Raw genomic sequence first — 19759 nt, 5'->3', positions numbered from 1 at the left:
CATGAGTGTTTTTGAATGCTCAGAGAAAGAAAGTAATTAAGGAAGTAAGAGCTAGCAAATGGGAAAGCATAGAGTTCAGAGTACAGGGAGAGTGTGATAAAGAAAAAGAAATCATGAGATAAAGAATACAAGGATAAATATAGAAATTTTTATATGTTGGGACAAAAATTAACAAGCTATCACAAGTCAGGGTGGGAAAGAAGGAACTTATAGTTGATGGTATAAACAAAAATCAATAGAATACTTTGCTCAGATGTCTGAAATTTGGACAGAAAGTAAAACATTCAAATAGAATTGGGAATGCTTATAGATTTTTTTAAATTTATGAAATACTACTTGAATCCATGCCTCAAAATGACAGTATTTCTCTTCCAAATCTGCAGAATGTTATATTTGTTGCCATTAAATGTTGGAAACGAATTTGGCAACCTTGACAGCAATTGTCTGATGAATAGCTGTTATATAGAGATGATAATGTCAAAAAGAAGGCAAGATGACGAGGTCCAGGTCAAACTACAAAGAAAAAGTGATACCCAACCAACTAATATAGCTGCTGTTTAGATTTTTCCTTCTATCACCCATACCATAGTTATTACTCTCAAAAGACACGTCTAAATTATCTTGGCTTGGTGTCTGTCTGTCTGGATTTTAAAATTACAAAGTTAGACGTGGTGGTTTTTTTGTTCTGGTTTTGTTTTTGTTTTAAACATTAACATCCAAGCCTTATACCTACTTTTCCAAATCTTTATAAAGCTAAACCAAAACATACTGAGATTTTAGCTGTGAAAGATGAAATTGGACATTTTACCTGGTTTAGTACAGTTTTAGTCTGTATATTTGTTTGGTGATGACTTGTTTCGATAGCTGAATCCCAGGGAAAAAAGTCATGCTAACAATTATAAAAGTTCATGCTATAAGCAAGAATTATGAATACCATTTTTAATTAGTTAATTCATTTTAATTCAGTTGTACTAAAAACCACTGAAAAGGTAGTGAAGGTGGGAGAAACTCTACTAAAATGTATAGTGCAAGTACATTAAAAACATTTCAGGAATAGTGAACGTTGTTGCCTCTTCTCACAATCTATGCTTTTCAACTTCCAGTAGATAAATCTTTTTAAAGTTTGGCTTTTAGTATATTCCTCGTTTCTTCAAAATCTTCAGTGATTCTCTACCAAATAAGTCCAGAAGCCTTAGAGTTCCAAAATGTATAATAGTAAATGAGAGAATGCACATTTCCTGTTGCCATTGTACAAAAGATTTGTTTCATGCAAATTTAGTTTAAAACAATTCTTAACTTCTAAAGCTCTTTATTACTTGTTTTCTATCACCTAAGCACAATAGTGAAGAGGCAAAGATTTTAGGTGAGAGTTAGTTAAAAATAAGTTCCTTTTTGCTGTAGACTCTGAAACATAGATTAGCAAATACGTAGTTTTATCTCTTGTTACTGATAGTTCATGAACAAACCCAGTGAAAGGAAGTGCTTCCATGGTAACAGAAACCAGACTGTTATTTGGAGACCTGATTCAAGATACTTAACTGCCCCAAACTTTAAGTTTTAGTACCAGTTCTTCTAATTTTCTATTTCAAGGAAATAGCAATTGTACCATGATCAAAACAATTTGCAATTCTCTCACAATAGAATTTGAAAAGTAGACTTGAGCTATACAATTTCCTGGAGTGTAATCTCAGGAATACCAAGAAAGAACATGACTAGAATTATTAAAATAATTCTTAGTCAATATATGAAAAATAATTCAGGCATAACTTTTCTCTATGAAACTGAAGAATGTTGTGGGTGCTAACATTTTTAAAGTTTTATTTCTTTATCATCAAAACATATCATTTGGGCCAAGTGATTGAATATATGTCTAATTTAAGAAGTTTCATCATTTAATCTAAAAATACATTTATAAAACTTGACTTCCTTTGGGATAAAAACCCAAATTTCAAATACTTGTTTAGTGTAGTTCATGTGATATCTTGCTGTTGAAAGCCAATATATGGTGTATTTCTTTCCATATTAGTTTGATATGACTTCCATGGTTTTTCTTTTCCTATATATTTAAGTTGCTAGGGTGTTAAAAACTGCCTTGCCTTACACTTAATTACGATACTTTTCTACAGACAAGAGCTTTTTTCCCTTCTAAATTTAGTTTATCCCTTGTTCTCTCCTACCTAACTTTCGTCTTTTATTCAGAATTAATTGATTTTTGTTGTTGACTTAAAAAACTCCATCGTCTCTTAAAAATAAAGGAGTAGAAATAATACTGTTATTAAACCATATAAACTCTCAATATACGTATGCCAATTTCAGATTAACCCCTTAGTATTCATTTATTTTGCAGCTTTACATCACACACATATAAATTATCTTCTTTGAATCTCATCACAACTCAGTCAAGTGGCCTGGTGTTTTATTTTGTAGATAAATTATGAATGAGAGGATTGACTCAGAGAGAGAAACTGATTTGTCCAATGTCACATAGCCAATCAATAAGCAGTGTCAAGGAACTCAGTTTTTAAATCTGTGGAGCAGTGTTTTTTCATTGTGTCATTCTGCTATAATAATTATGACATGATATTCAAAGATAAAAGCTCCTCAGTAGTAGACTAATATTACCATGTAAAAGAGTTTGGGAAATAGAAGCACTCTGGAATTCATCACTTTAAATCTTTGGCATTCATAATAGCTTACATCATAAAGGATTTCATACAAACAAAAGAGAGCAGGGGAACAGAAAACTGGTAAATTTTATTGTCTAATTGTTAATGTAGTTTTAAAGTAATTCATATTTTAAGAAAGTTTTTGAAATAGAAAAATTCTATTATAAAAACAAAAATTAATAGTTTGAATCTCACTAATCTCATGAGTTCTAAGATTCTGAGGAAGATTTGTCCATCACATGGTGGGAGAGGACACAGTTTATATCTTATATTTAATTTTCGACATTTGTAGAGAAAAAAATATCTAGTAGCGAACATTTATTGAGTGCTTATGAGTCTGGCAGTGTTCTAAGCCCTATGAATTAACTTTTATAACACAGTAATTCTTGAAATAGTTACTATTTTCTGTATAGATATAGTTTCAGCATACTAATACACAGAGAGCATAGACATTTTTCTAAAGGTTACGCAGCTGTTAAGTGAAAGAGCCAGAGTAAACCATCTGACTCCAAGGCTTGTACTCTTAACCACTGTACAAATAGTGTTTAGCTCTGGGGCAGTGGGATAAGGAAGACTTCCTCCTTATGTGGCTGTGGAGTTCTGTTTGTAAGCTGTGTGTGGATGTGGTACATTTGTAGGGATATGCTTGTAGTCAGATTTCTGTTCAGGATGTGCAGGTAGGGATGTTCAGCCAAGGAAATAGAAAAGATTTATCTTGAAGGAAGTTAGCAGGTGATGTGACAGTTCCTAAAATACTTCAGTTATTTCATTTGCCTAACTCAACTAGTGTTGTAGCATATTGATGTTTCTTAAGAATACTCTTGCATTTATTTATCAGTTTCTTTCCCTAATTTCTAATCAATTTTCTTTTTGTATAATTTTATATAACATGTTTATATTACATAATGTTACTTAATTTTCTTTTCCCATTTTCCCCCTAGATATGATAAAAGCTTATTTCAGATATTTCAATTCTTGTTTAAAAGTGAGAGTATACGAGGATATGAATTTGCCTTTAAGTAGAGCTTTGGCCACATCTGCTTAGTTTTGTTGTTTCTTTTTTTTTTTTTTTTTTTTAATTAATTTTATTGGGGTGACAATTGTTAGTAAATTTACATAGATTTCAGGTGTACAATTCTGTATTACATCGTCTATAAATCCCATTGTGTGTTCACCACCCAGAGTCAGTTCTCCTTCCATCACCATATATTTGATCCCCTTTACCCTCATCACCCACCCCCCACCCCCTTACCCTCTGGTAACCACTAAATTATTGTCTGTGTCTATGAGTTTTTGTTTCTCATTTGTTTGTCTTGTTCTTTTTGGTTTATATACCACATAGTAACAATGTTTCTTATACCCTTTATTTACTAGATAATCTATAATTGTAGTTTGGATGTCTTTGTAGTCCAAGAGTTTATAAATTTCCAAATGGTCAGGGAACTTTGTTGTTGTTGGGATTATTAATTTTTTTTCTTTTTGTACTGGAGTTTAAAATTGTGATCTTTAAGGAGGAATTTATTTTTCATCATGGTCTAATCATCATTTATAGTTTTTTCCATTAATATTCAGAAAGGATATTTTACAAGAGTTCATTAATTACGTCAGTTTTTCTCCTAGGTATTCCACAGAACATTAATAACTCCTCATATATTACCTGGGAGAAAAAGGTTCTGTGTCAAATAACTTTGGGAAACCACATAAAGCAGTTTTAACTATATAGCAGGACTACTAGATCCCTTAATCTGCTAATATGTAGTATGACCTAAGAAAGAGGAAGGTAAAATATGCAGCATTTTCAAACCTATTCAAAGGAATTATCCCATAGCCTGGCCTTTCCCCTGCATGTTAGATATTAGTGAGGTTCTTCAGGTATCTTGTCCACTTACATTCTTCCTTCATATTACCGGAACTGTGGATCAGGCAGACCCTTCTTTCAGGCACCTCCCGTTTGTAATTTAGCAGGCACGTTTATCTGTAGTTTCTCTAGTTTCCAGTAATCATACAAATTCCATTATTTTTAGATTCTATTGATTATTTCAAATGGCATTTGGGCTTGTGTGCTCATTGCCATATCATCCGGAAGTCCCTCAGATGTTATAACTTAACCATCTTGAGGGAAGGAAAGATGCTAATTCCTCTTCGTTTTTTACAGGAGTCTTTTCCATACCTCTTTTGCCATGCTTTTCATTAAATTGTTTGCTTTTTAAATTTAAACTTACTATAAATATAAATGGGAAATGAAGACATTACTGTTAATGCCATTAAAAAATAAAAATTATTCTTTGATGCCTCACCTAATACCATATTCCTTGACACTTGGAGAGATGATGCTGCATAGAAAATTTAATTTTTTCCTTTTCTTTTTGGTTTTTGTGGAACAACAATAACCATGGCTTACATTTATTGACATCTTAGCATGTGTAGGGCCACCTTGTACAGCCCTCCATGCTATGCTGTTCACTGCAGCACTTGGGGATGTACCATTCTCACAGACTGTGATGTGAATGGCATGTCCTAGCGTTGTGCAGTCCTGTGGCCCTATGTGTCAGGCACTGTGCAGAATACGTTATGCATAATTTTATTTATAGAACAATACCATGAGCTGTGTGTGCTGTTACTGTCCTACCATACAAGTGAGGGAATAATGGCCAAATGGCCAGAGTGATAGAGGATAGTTAACATTCCTAAGGTCACACAGCCGTAGATAAATGGCAGATCTGGAGATAAGAACCCAGGGAGTCAGCCTCCATGGCTTTAAATCACAGCGCATTCCATGGCTTTAAATCCTTGCATTCCCGGCAAGTTTACCTCAACTTTTACATTGTATTCAAAAGGTACTAAGTATAGGAGGTTTTTCCCTCACACATTTATTAAAAACATTCAGACACTGATTGATTGTATATATCTTAAAATTTCAGGTTATTAATTCTTGTGCATTTTATTTTAGGTTAATGGAAAAGGTTCCTTATGGTGTGTTGATCCAGAATATAAACCCAACCTTATGCAGGCCCTGAAGAAGCAGCCTTGTTCCTCAGCATTAACGATTTATACCCCTCCTGCATCTCCAAAAAGGTACAGGATCTTCCATATAAGCAGCAGTGGTGATTTATGACTTCCTTGTATGAGATAGAGACCCTTAAAAAAGTTGTAGGGGCTTTTGGGTTTTTTATTGTATAGAGAATTATTTATGGATAAGACATTAGCCTAAGGCCTTTTTACTTATAGTCTCACTTGTGTTATGAGAAAACAGGATATTGGATAGGTAAGAACATAAATTCTGGAAAATGTAATCAATACTGAATATATTATAACTAAACTCTAAAGAAAGTTACATGATTTCAGGTGCAAAAGGTTAAATCATTTTAATTGTCTGCAGTACTAATGCTGACCTAAAGATGTGGGAAATTAAAACTATATTTAATTTTTTTAAATAAGATGATTAACGGTTTGTTATTATAACATACTGTTTTGTGTTTGCTGGTAAATATAATTGTAATGTATTTCCTTGGCTTTTGTTTTCAAACTCAGTGACTTTTATAGCTTCCCCATTTGTCTTATAGCTTTCTCATTTTAAGACACATCTGAAAATGATACAACATACTTAAATCTGATTTTGTTTCCCTTTCCTAAAGAAACCTTCAGAATCTTTTTTTGAATTCTATTACATTCATTTCAGTTAAAAATGACACATTTTGTCAGGGTACTTTTAAGGGTAGTCTGTAATAGTTGATTTGTTTTTTGAAAATATTTTAAAGCTGTTTAATAAAATAATGAATGGAAATTTCAAACATACACAAAAGTAGGGAGAAAGTTATAAGTAATGAACTCCCCAGCTGCAACAATTATTACCATTTCATATACTGGTTAATTTCTTAAAGTATTATTAGATAACTTTTAGAGGAGTGGCGGTGGTTCAAATACAGTAAAAACTTAGTAAGGCTAAAGCTGAAATGTCATATATATATATTTACTATTTGAGATTTTAAGCTTGTTTACCATATTAGTAGATACAAGGATCATTGTAACAAGAACTACTCAGTGGTTTATCCTTATGAATGAAATCTAGAAAAAAATTATCAGAGTTTATATACTCATTGTTTGGAAGTTACCTTCTTTATTAGTTAATGTTGGTGCTTATGTTCCAGTTAAAAAATAATTAGAAACTAATGATAATTTCTGTGGTGGTTACTTTTGTGTTTTATTTAGCTATATTTTTATTAAAGATTAACTAGGACAGTTGGCACAACTTTTTGTATACCATCAAAAACACCCTTTATTCTTATTTAATTAGCACAGTAACCCTATGTGAGAGGTTTAATTATTCCTATTTTACAGATGGAGAAACTAAGAGATTAATTATTTTGTCTAAGAATGTTCAAATGGTTGATTTAATTTTGGATCTTAAGCTCTTTCTACTTTGGCATGCTCTTAAACTGTATTAGCAAAGAAAACAAGGTAAAAATAGTTTGTGGTGGATTTTTTGAACAAATTACTTGTATTTGTGACTAAGTTCTATAAAAAATGAAATAAATATTTTTATAAGCACATTTGTCGTATCTCTTTATTTTTCAGTGTCTCTTTATCACCTCACTACTTAAGCTCTGTACTCAAGCAGAACCAGGTGCGAACCCTCAAAGGTATGTATAAGGTGTATGTATTTTAAATCATTAAAAACTCAGGTAAAAAAAAATTTTTTTTCTAATTATAAAACTATATCACATTTATTGCAGAAATTTGGAAAATAAAAACACTTATAAAAGAGAAACTAAAATTTACCCTTTACTCTAATGTTAACATTTTGATCATTGCTTTGGTCCTTTTTATGCCTTATACATGAGTAGATACATTTGCATACACACACACGTGCACACACACACTTTTTCTCCAAATACTGAGTTTATATTCTATATACAGTTTTATATTCCATTTTTCATTTCCTTTTATGTGTGTGTTTTCCCTAGAGAATAGGAAAATATTTCTTAGTACTATCCTCAGTAGAGAGTTATCTTTTCAGGTACGTCTTAGACTAGAATACGGGTTGGCAAACTATAGCCTGCCACCTGTTTTTTTATGCCCTGTAATTTAATAATAGTTTTCCATTTGTAAATGGTTGAAAATAATGAAAATAATATTTCGAGGCTTATGAAAATTAGCTACAATGACAGAGTTAAGTAGTTGCAACAGAGACTTCTGTATTCTATCCTTGGTTTTGCCTCTTGGCCTACAAAACCTAAAATATTTACTTACTCACCTTTTGCTGAAGAAGTTTGCCAACCACTGGACTAGAATATAGTTCAGAATATTTCTTTTGTAGGTTATTTAAGTGTATATAACTTTAAGAAGACAGTAAGTTAACTTTTAGAATTTTGTAGGCTTCTTTTTGAAAGTATATCAAAATTCTGAATTAGTGTTTTTTCCCCCTGACTCATAATTATTGTTATAGATTAGTGATGTATTAATGTAAAACTTACTAGCATTGTTTCTCTGGTACCTAGAGACATTCCTATGACCTTTAAAAATAGAAATTCTCTGATCAAAAGCCTTTCTGTGTATCAGAGACATTTGCTTCTTTTGGAACTACTAAGCTGAGCATAGGAAGCAGTGCAGTGATGGTCTGTAAAAATAAGGGAGGGAAAGAATGTGAAAAAGCTTAAGAGAACTCTGCAAAGAAGTTAGGCAGATATGAAGTCTGTTTTAGATATGTTGTCTTAACGTAAGGTAAGTATTCATTTTCGTGTACCTGATGGTTTCTCTTTCTACATAAATGTGGTTTCTACATAAATGTGGTTTCTCTTTACATCTTGGCAGTGCTGCAATTTTCTTTATCTTTTTATTACCTCATTAATTTCTAACCCTTAGTCTTTCAAGCTCAATTCAACTATACATTTTGAAAACATTTTCTTTGCGAATTCTAGGGTTTATTTAGGATCTTATCTTGCTCTTGTTCCATTCCATCTAAATTCTGCTTCTTTCTTTGGGGAGCAGACACTTCCACAAGTCTTTCCTGCTAGTTTCAGTTATAGTTTTCCATATGACTTAAAATTGGTGTCTTTTAAATTTTTTCTCAACTATTGTGAATAATTTCCCAGCAACAAGGCTAGGGAAGGTGCAAGTTAACACTTTTGACAGAAATTTATTTTGAACCAGTTATTAAATCAGTATCATGTTTTGAACTCTAGTCAGAACTATGAAGGACAAAAAGGAAAGTAATATGACTTTGAACTCAGTTTTGTTGTTGTTTTTTTTAAATACAAAACACTATTCAGATGGCTCTTGAGACTAATGACAGATGACTTTCAGCTGAAAGTGAATTATTTGCTTAATCTAAATGTCAGAGAAAATATATACAAAAGATAAAAACAAAATTTTCATTCTTTGTGAACTGGATATGTTAGATAATATGGCTGATAGTACATGTTTTAAAAATAGAGCCACCTTTAAAATAACGTTAACTATTTACCAATGAAAAAATAACATGAAGTTTTAAATTGTGACAATAAACAAATAAGTTTTCAGTTTAATTTTAATACCAAGACAGATTGGATACTATAAATAAAAATTGTTGTAAAGCCTATGCAGAAATTTTTTGTTGTTTTTGTTCCAAGAAGTTCAGATTGTATCTTGGACAAATCATTGATAATCAGGTGTTCTTCATTACCAAATGTTATGGGTCATTTCTTTAATGCATATTTTAACATTGAAGTAAAGCTTTTTATCAGAGTTATATAGCAAGGCATTGTGGGAAGCATATTTACAAATGTTCCAAACCAATCAGATGTAGATAAAAACCTTTTGTGAAGAAGTTTTTGGTTCCATAAAACTAATTTCATGGGGGAGTCCTTATTAATTAGGCTATAATAAATTTTCTAAAAGAAATAAATGTATTTAAGGAACATATCATTCTGCTTAACAGCAATGTGTTTCTATAACTAGAAACAGTACCTAATTTTGTTGTCACTTTAAATATTTGGATACTAAGAAAAGAAATGGTATTCATGAAACTTTCTTGTCAGGATAAGCCTCTTATCAGTTTTCTTTAGTTTTAGATACAGTTTTCAGAAATATGATTCCCTGATTTGTAATGAAAGTTTACTTTAAGAAGTCAAGTTAGAGATATGCTAAAATTCTAAATAGGTTTTATGGGTGTTTCATTTATAAGATTAGAAATTTTCTGAAATTGTTTCTTTATAATGCATTTCAGTGTCAGTCTCAAATAAGTTTGAAAATAAGGAAGACCTTTTTCTATTAAAAGAAAAATTATTTCACGGAGCAGGAATCTCCTCTGTAAGGCCCTTTGCATAATGCCATGCAAGTTGTGCCCTGCACAAGGACAATGGCTGAGACAGGGAGTGGCGTCTGAAATCCAGCCCACACTCCAGTCTTCAAGCTGTGTGCCTGGATACAGGGAAGCAGGCACCTGGAGGCAGAGATGCCTTTTTTCCAGTTCACACAGAGATACAATATGGGCGAGCGGCTGTACCTTTTCCTCTTCAAAAACATGTTAAAATACTGAACCTCTATCAAATTGTGGTCAGGTCTCATTCTCAAAGACAGGAATTACAGAGGTCTTTGTTTTGCTAGCCTCTTGGCTATGACATGTGGGAATCATTGATTCAGATTCTTTTTACTTGCTGTTCTTTCTGCCTGAAATGCTCTTTCTTCAGATAGCCTTCATTCTCTGACCTTCCTGAGATCTTTGCTCAACTGTTACCCCTCCTAGAGGCCTTCCTTAACCTCTATATTTAAAATTTCAACCACCTTTCCCAATACTCTCTATCTCCCTAGTGTTTATCACTCTTTGACATACTGTATTTTAATTATTTCTTGTGTTTTGAGAGGTTAGGGATTTTCCTGTTTTGTTTTTTGCTGTATTCCCTCAGCCTGGAATGATGTCAGGCTCACAACAGGACACTCAATGTATCGAATGAATAACAGAAAATATCCAGTATATTGTGTAATTTTCTGTAGAATTTCCTGCTCTAGTCATGGATCCTTACTAAGTGTTAAGGGATGATAGTGGAGTACAAATTGAATCCTTGGGTTCTAGAGGTGGACTACTGAGGTTCAAATCCTACCTGTCTCATTTCTAGAGACCCTTCTATATCTGTTTTCTCACCTTTACGATGGAAATACTAATAGTGCCTATATCATAAAGTTGTGAGTATTCGATGAGTTAATAATATTTAAAACATGGCAAGACCATTAGTAATTTGGTGATAATTAATTTAATCTAAGAAAAGAGGGCAAAGATGTAATATACTTGTTTTTTATACATTTATTAAGGACCTACTGATCCAGGCATTATGGAAGATAGAGGATAAGACATGGTTGCTACCCTAAGGAAGCTGACAGTCTAATTGGAAAGACATTCATGTAAAGACTGTTTCATGAGGTCACATTTTACTTAAGGGAAAAGAGCTATAATATTATGTGCTCCCTTATGGCAACCATCTTCTGATTTACTTAAGCTTGTTTATTAAAGTCAATAACAGTAAAAACATTTTCCTGCCTTCACAGAATTTACAGTCAAGTTAGGGAAAAAAGCCAATGTCCTTGTGGCTTTATTATCTAAAATAACTTTGTAATTAGATACTACAAGTAAAATGGGAAACTTTGGGATAGTAAAAATTTTGCAGCTTTGAGATAGAAATGGGAGGTTTCATATCTGAGTGTTATTTTAAACTTATCCTTTGTAATCAACATTTTAAAATATTTTCTAACTTTTTCTTCACATTTTAGATTATAGCATTTCACTTTTATTCAATCACAATTATTCGGACTAATAGATCACCGTGATAGAGAGGAGCTTTCAATATAAAAGTAGATATGAGGGTATAATGACCTTATCTGGAGTAGAACCTGCTGATTTTACTAGTCTTTTAAAGCCCATTTTTCTTACGGAATATCCATAATTATGTTTGACTTCTTGAGTATTATATAAATCTGTAGTACTTATAGGCTTATATATAATTAAGACTAAAGACATTAGTACTAATATTTTTGTGCTGGCAGTAATTATTCATTTGGCTTTTATAGACTCACATGATCTAGACTGACCAATTGCATATTTTTTATCCCCTGTAACTAGCATGTGATTAATGCAGTACTTTATAACTGCAGATATGCATAGGAAAGAATATTTTTTAAATGCTAAAAAGTAATAATACCTTAATGTACATTCTTAGGTAACTTAATCTGTTTAAGGGCAAACCTTATTGAAAGGCAGTTTAGGTTTTTATTTTCATTGTGACTAAAGAAGAGAACTCTTATCTATAGTATCTTTCAATCTTTTACACAACAGTACTGTTTGCAAAACTATTCATAATTTTATTTTATTTTTTATTTTTATTTATTTATTATTTTTTTTTACTATTCATAATTTTAAATGAACAAATGAAGATTGCAAAATAATGTGTGCTATGTTTTGTTTAATTAATTAATTAATTTTTAAGTAGAAGGATATACACCAAAATCTCAACGTTGGTTACCTTTGGGTGCATACAGATGCTTATGCTAAAAGACATTAATGTTGTCGCTCTTTTTCTTTTTCAGAATCCGATATTGATGCTGCCACTGCAATGATGCTTTTAAATACTTCTATACAGCAAGGGATTTTAGACTGTAAGTAATCATGCTTGTCTTTTTAAAATACATTGCTGTGAGTGCCTTTTCAAATGTGATTTAGAATGCAAGATATTTAAATGTTATAGCAAAATTATGCTTTTCATCTAAATTATTTTCATATGAATAACTTAGTTTCTGTTCTATTATATTTCCATAAACTTGATGAGCAATTGAGAGATTGAGGTTAATTCTATGATAGATCATTTTACATTGACCAAGAAAGGACGAAATAAATAGCATATTGAGAAATTAAGCTTGCAGATTTAAAAATAAAAATGAAAGCTATAAATACAACATAGGAAAGTATAATTAAATCCTTGCAATAGGAAAATCCTTTAAAGTACAAACTGCAAAATCCATGAAAGAAAACATGGGTAAATTTAATTAAACATCAAAATTTTAGAGTTCTGACAACAAAAGATATCGTTAGGAAAAGTAACAGAAGCAAAACAGCTGGAGAACATTTTTTTTTACTGTATAAAATAAAGGGGTAATACTGAATATGTGTGTAAAAGGGTCCTATAGGTAAGAAATAAAAAACCAGTTGAACAGAAAAGCCAGCAAAATATATGAGTAGGTGGGTCTCAGAGGAAGAAATAACATGGACAACACACATTTGAAAAGATATGCAACCTTTCCAGAAATCAAGGAAATGCAGTATGAAACAATATTGAGATACTTTTTTCCCCCATGAAATTATGAAAAATTAAAATGATTAATACTATTAGGTGTTAAGTATGGGAACTGGTATTTTTATATACTGTAGGATATATTGGAACAACCATTTCGGAGAGCAGTTTGGAAATACCAACTATAATTTTAAATGTGTAGATACCTTTGCTTAATAACTATTTCTTGTTATTTCTCCTAGAAAAATATTTGCATATGTGTGAGAAAAGGCGTCTAGAAGTATTTTCATTGCAGTGTTATTTGTAGTAGTGAAAAATTAGGAACAACCTAAATATCAAGAAGGAAATGGTTAGCAAACCATTGTAGCGGTACATTCAGGGTAGTGATACATTCATATTGAGGCATTCTGTGCAAGCAGCTCAAAATAATTATATTTTCCATGGGAAGGTCAAGACATCATTAAGTGGTTTAAAAATGTTTTAGTTGAATACCTACCTGTAGGATGATATGGTCTGCATAAAAGAAAATAACCTACAAAACATTACTAATCTATAGCATTTATTATCCAGGAATGACACAGTAGTTTTAATTGACCTATTTTTTGCAATCAAATGCATTTGACCTATCGGTAGAAGTTTTATTTTCCACAGGTGAGAAGCCTCTTCCTCTTAAAACAGCAATGCAAAAAAAGAGGAGTTATGGCAATGCGTTTCATCATCCCAGTGCTATGCGATTACAGGAGAATGATTCGTTAGCCACCAGCATTGATCCAAAAGAAGACCACAATTACAGTGCAAGTAGCATGGCAGCACAGCGTTGTGCGTCCCGGTCTAGCATGTCTTCCCTGTCTTCTGTGGATGAAGTATATGAATTTATCCCAAAGAGTAGCCATGTGGGAAGTGATGGCAGTGAAGGATTTCGCAGTGAAGAAGATACAGACGTCGATTACGAAGATGATCCTCTCGGAGACAGTGGCTATGTGTCACAGGCTTGTGCAGATACCTCTGAAAAAGGACAGCCAGGCAAAAAGATGCGGAAACAGTCATGTCAAGAAATTGATGAGGAGCTTAAAGAGGCAGCTGGGTCTCTGCTCCACCTTGCTGGAATTCGTACATGTCTGGGTTCCTTAATAAGTACTGCAAAGACACAAAATCAAAAGCAGCGGAAAAAATAGAAATACCTATTAGTATGAAATTATTTTAAAGTGCGGCAATACTCTTCTACTTAATTCTTTACAAGGGATATCAAAGCCATATGGACTTCTTTTGTTTTAGAGTAGAGGAGGGATGCTAATTACTTGTTTATTTCAAAACATTTTTATTTGTTTTTAAATTTTTATTAACTAATTGCTCTTAGGATAATGCCGAACCATAAATATGATGTGAAGTCCTAAAAGCATAATTTTTGTGGTGTCTCCAAGATTTTGAAATTTTTATGTAAGAAAATCCCTAGCCTCTGTCTTAAACTTGTAGGAAAAAATCTTTTACTCTATTAACATATCAAAATGAAAGAACTGGCAACTTTGTTTTCTTTTTCAATCTGTAATCAACTGCTGATCCAGCTAAAATTTTTGCTGATGTCTTTCTCACATATTCCTCTTAATACATGTACTCCAGTAGGATGAGATTTGAATTTTTTATTTTGTCTTAATTTTTTTTGTTGTTGAAGCCTGACAAAGTTAAATACAAATTGGAAAAGATCCTAGATGTCTCATTCTTTTTGGTTACACAGACAGAGAATATAGCAAGGATTTCTAAGATTTAGAAAAGGCAGCTTTGTGGAGTAATTTCAAATAAGAGCACTGCAATTCCTATTACAGTATTCTCTTTGGAATTTTTTTACTTCCCAAATGTTGCATAGCATTTATTGGGGCCTTTTATTCTTTCCCAGAGTGCTTTGCAACCATTGTTTAAATATTAGCCACAAGCTTTCTTTGTTGAATAGAAACTATCCCATGAGAGGATATAGCCATAGAGTATGTTACAGAGTTAACACCCATTTGACACACTTTTGCAATAAGAGGATCTTTAATTTGCTTGTTAAATGTACTGCATTTTGAGAATCTTGTAATAGGAATGGAGTGTAATCTAATATAAACATTTTGAATACTTATTACTTACATCATCATAAATAAAGGTAGATCATTTAGAAAGAAACTTCTGTCCAAGTTTGTATGAATTAAATTTGTATGTATGCCAAATTAAATTTAAAAGAATGTAACAAAACTATAGAGACAATACCTTTATGGATTTCAAAATTTGTATAAAATTAAATCTTATAAATACACCCTTTGGAGGAGGCGGTGTAATACCTATTAACCGCCATTAATCAATGCTAAAGGATTTTATATTACAGTTCCAAACGTGCATTGACTAAGGCATTTTAAGTATTTGAACAAATCTGCTTGTGAGACATTTTTTCATATTATTTGTATAGCCTATATTATTCAAATGGAATAAGGGATACTAATAAAACTAAACTTAAATATATTTTTACAAATGGCAGAAGCAACTTTCTATAAGTTCAGTCTTAGGCTGCGTCCTGTTTCATAGATAGTAACCTTGTTTTCATTTTCTGACAATTTCATACATACACAAACACACACACACACACTCAGTCTCATGATTTTTATTTGTTACTTTCAGTGGTTTCTATGACTATAAAGCATTTCCTTGAATTTTTTTAAAGAGACAAATATTTTAACTTCTAAATTCTATTAGGGAAAAACTGTCAAATGAGAAGCATAATGAAAACATCTTTTTCAATTGTCAAGACGTTAAGCCAGGGATAGCAACATTAATATTATCTGTTCTGTTTTTGTTTTAATTGTAATTGAACCTGGATAGCCACATTAATAGAATCGGTGCTATTGAAATTTGGTAATTTTTAAATTTGTTGATAATGAAAAATAGTCCTGAGTGTGCAGGATGAGGTATTGGATTTTTTTTCCTTCCTGTATGTCACCTCTACTACAGAAAGAGGCTAACCCAAGTTAACACCTTTTACTTTAGACAATGAATATAATGCTGAAAATTACTTAACCACAGTATCCAATAGTACTCAGATTATAAAAATCATTTTATTAACAATATTTTTAAGCTACTTACCATGGCCCTCTGGATTGACCTTAGTAACAGGATTTCAATGATCTGGTTCCAGTTTATTTTGTTCTACTGAAATTGTGTACCACAGATGTTCTCTCTGGTTCCTGTCCATTGGTAATTATTCTTTGTAAGTAAAGGAAAATGATCTAAGTTAAAGAGGGGGAGAGTTGTTCCCAGTTCTAATGGGGATCTTCAAAATTATTTTGTCTTAATATAAATAACAATAACTCTTTAAACTTGATTTTCTTTCTTTATTTACTTTTCCCACAAATTTAAAAGTTTAAGTTATATTCATCACTAGTAAGGGCAATAAACACTTTTGCACTAAAAGCTAACAGGAAGTGGTTACACAATATTGTACACTTAATTATTGTACAGAATTCAGTGCCTCCATTTGCTGATTTACCAACACAGTTATTTTCAAGGGGAAGAACCTTTTTAATTACAGCCCCCTATTATTACTTCCATAGACATTATGATCCTATTTCTCAGGTGTATTGAGATAAAAACATGGCTAATAACCACCCAATTAATGAAAGTCATTTCAAGTTTTATAGACTGGAAATTGTATTTCCAATAATATATTACTAACAAATTTTACTGTAATAAAAACAACTTGGCAATCCTGGAGAAGTTATATACTTTCCAACATATTTTAAAACTGTGATTTAAGCTAACCTATAATTTGCCTTACATCAATATAAATCGTTACAACCAATTCCAGTTTATAAGTAGATCCCTAGTAAAAGTTTTGCCTCAACACAATCTTCATCTTTCACATCCCAAATAGAATCAGTGTTTCTTGAATACTCTATATTTTTGAAATTTATTTGTGCAATATATTACTAAATTAGTTAATATTTTATTTACTCTTAAAATTCAGAGAAACAAAACATTACTCATAGAAAAGCTAAGTATTGGTGGATCACCTTTGTTTCCACCTTTGAGCTTTTCCTTTTCTTATAGCCAGCATGACTTCTCTTAACTTAGATTTCTTTGTATATAGCAAAGTTTAGAATATGTATTTTTTTTATTTTGCTACTTTCTGAGGCATTATGTAAAGGGTTCATATTAGACGGTCAGTTAAATATATGTTAGCATGAATTCAAAGCTAGAGAAAGTGTTAAAGAGGGAATATATGTGTCTTGATAGACCAGGAGGCCTTTCCCAGCAATTTAAGCGACATACATGAATACTTCACAAATCTGTAAAGACTACTGTCTTACATACTACAGTAACTTAACAACCTTTTGTGAAGACCATAGCATTTAAATAAGAAAATTTGAGGCTTTCTGGTTTGCATATATTTTATAGTTTTTGTTAGTTTGAAATGTGTAAGCTTTGATTTAAACAAAGTTTACTTCAATATGTTAATGATGTAATCAAAATATTTATTGAAAAACAGAGTATTTTAATGTTACACCTGCCATTTTTTTCTTAAAGCACATTTTTTGCCTAACTGCCAGTGCCATTGTCAAAAAATTTTTGTAATTGTACATTTCTTATTAAACTAAGTGTTTAATTTTAAAGTATTATGTTGCCATCATATATTGTATAAAAATGTATAATTGCCAATTCATTGTAACTATTATTTATTTTTAATGAAAGTGTAAGAATGCTATCTGGTTCAAGAAATTTGAATTAAAACCGTTTTCCTTATCCTCTTTTCTAATGTAGCATAAACATTGCCCTGAGTTTGAGTTTTAACTGCCAGTAGATGACCAGTCCAAGTGAACCACTTCTCAGTTGCCAGTCTTTGCTCCTATTAAAAACAATGTAACAAATGTTTAGTTTTTGTATCTAATCTCTGATTATTAAAATGTTTATAAAGTTTATTTTTACCAAAGAGATGCAATTCATTATGATAAAGTATTGCAGAATAAACCTTGTTTTATAAAATTGCTGTGCTTTCTCTGTTCTTTTGGGGCGGATAGTGTGTGTAGATGTAGGGTGACTCATCCTCCTATACACACACACTTTCCATTTTAGTGCTAGAAGGTTGGAGTCATACAGATGAAAAATGAAGTTTTGATTTTAGATTTTTTTTTTCTATTTTCTGCATTTATTTTGAAGTATGTAAATCCAATGTCGCTGGCAAGTTTGAATTTAATGGGTGGTTTTGGGTTTGGGGTTTTTCTTTTAAAGATTTTTTAATCAAAATATAGTTAACATACAATATTATATTGTATGTTTCAGCTGTACAGCATAGTTATTCAACATTTGTATGCCTGTAGAAGTGATTACTATAAGTCTAGTAACAAAATCTTTCAGAATTTTAAAAAATCTGATTTTTTAAATATTGTTTTCCCTGGTTTTTACATGTCATTTAATCATTGAAAGCTAAAACAGTGTTGATTAAATTATTCTCTTTCTAACGTGAGCTTCTTTTCTAATTTGCATACATATATATGAGATAGCTTGGCATATAACTAAGAAGAATTGAGTAATATGAAATTATTGGGGTTTTTTTGCATGTAATAAGGGCTCTTATATTCAAGTCCAATAATATTTTCAATTGCTACATAACTTTTTTTTTTATTAGTTTCAGGTATACAAAGCAGCGTAATAGTTAGACATTTAAACCCCTCATAAAGTGATAACACCCCCCTCCAAGCTACGACCCTTCTGACATCTTATATAGCTGTTACAACACCAATGACTATCTTCCCTATGCTCTACTCCACATCCCGTGATGATATATACCTATATATTTAGTTATAGTTGACATACCATATTATTCTACTTCAGCTCTTCAGGTGAATAGCGCATTGGCCAGGCATCTACAGTCTATGATGTGATCCCCCTGTAAGTCCAGTGCCCATCTGGCAGCTTACATGGTCTTTACAACATTGTTGATTATATTCCCCATACTATATCAACTATCAATTTATATTTCTTAATGCCTTCACCTTTTTTACCCTGCCCCCAACCCCATTCCCATCTATCATCCTGATAGATCTAGTTCCTATCTGGCACCATACCTAGTTATTACAATATTGTTGACTATATTCCTCAGGCTATAACCTACATCCCCATGACTATTGTATAACACCCAATTTGTTCCTAAGATTATTTTTGAATTCCAGTAATACCATACATTTAAAAATCGAAGCATCCATTTTAAAATGGAATAATCTAATCGACAACCAACATTTTTATTTTGGTTCCCCCCACCCACCCATTTCCCTTTGAAGTTCTATGCTAATTATTTAAATGGTATTAGCTGCATAGAGTCATTTATTTAAAATGAGCCAAATGAGAGAGCCATCAGAATGTAAACTACCACCAACCTAAACTCTCCTTCCAAGGTATCCCTTTGAAATACACAGTTATTTAAAAATCATAGCCATTTGGGAATCATGTGTTTGTTCCTTAAGAGAGTTTTATTCTCACTATTGCATTCACCATTTTCTAGCTCATACTAATTCAGAAGGGGAAAGATACACCATGTTTAGAAAAATAGCTGTTATTAAAATAGGGTTAAAAATACATTTAGTCTTCAAGAATTTCAGGACATACTATTTTAATAGTTTTTTTCTTTTAACTGGAAATAAAGCTAGCAAAAAAATATACAAAAATTTAGATGTAAAACTGAAAATCTTCAAGAATAAAAACAACTACTAATCTTAAAAATAATAGTATTATACTCCATGAACTTTTTTTTTTTTTTTAAGATTTTATTGGGGAAGGGGAACAGGACTCTTTATTGGGGAACAGTGTGTACTTCCAGGC

The 19759-nt window shown here is 31.7% G+C and overlaps 1 protein-coding gene across 2 annotated transcripts in view; it reads left to right on the top strand.

Annotated features, from left to right (window-relative positions):
* FOXN2 (forkhead box N2) overlaps window positions 1–17930 on the top strand; it is a 48952-nt gene extending 31022 nt beyond the window's left edge. For both annotated transcript variants that reach the window (XM_081069159.1, XM_081069160.1), the window contains exons 3-6: window positions 5617–5741; window positions 7242–7306; window positions 12222–12290; window positions 13574–17930. In XM_081069159.1, coding sequence (XP_080925285.1) covers window positions 5617–5741; window positions 7242–7306; window positions 12222–12290; window positions 13574–14097 — 783 coding nt within the window. In that variant the 3' untranslated portion in view covers window positions 14098–17930. The remainder of the gene's footprint in view (window positions 1–5616; window positions 5742–7241; window positions 7307–12221; window positions 12291–13573) is intronic.
* The last annotated feature ends 1829 nt before the right edge of the window (window positions 17931–19759 follow it).

The sequence above is a fragment of the Rhinolophus hipposideros genome (assembly GCF_964194185.1).
Source record: "Rhinolophus hipposideros genome assembly, chromosome: 12".
In the NCBI taxonomy this organism is placed as follows: domain Eukaryota; kingdom Metazoa; phylum Chordata; class Mammalia; order Chiroptera; family Rhinolophidae; genus Rhinolophus; species Rhinolophus hipposideros.
This window is presented reverse-complemented; position numbering and strand designations above follow the sequence as displayed.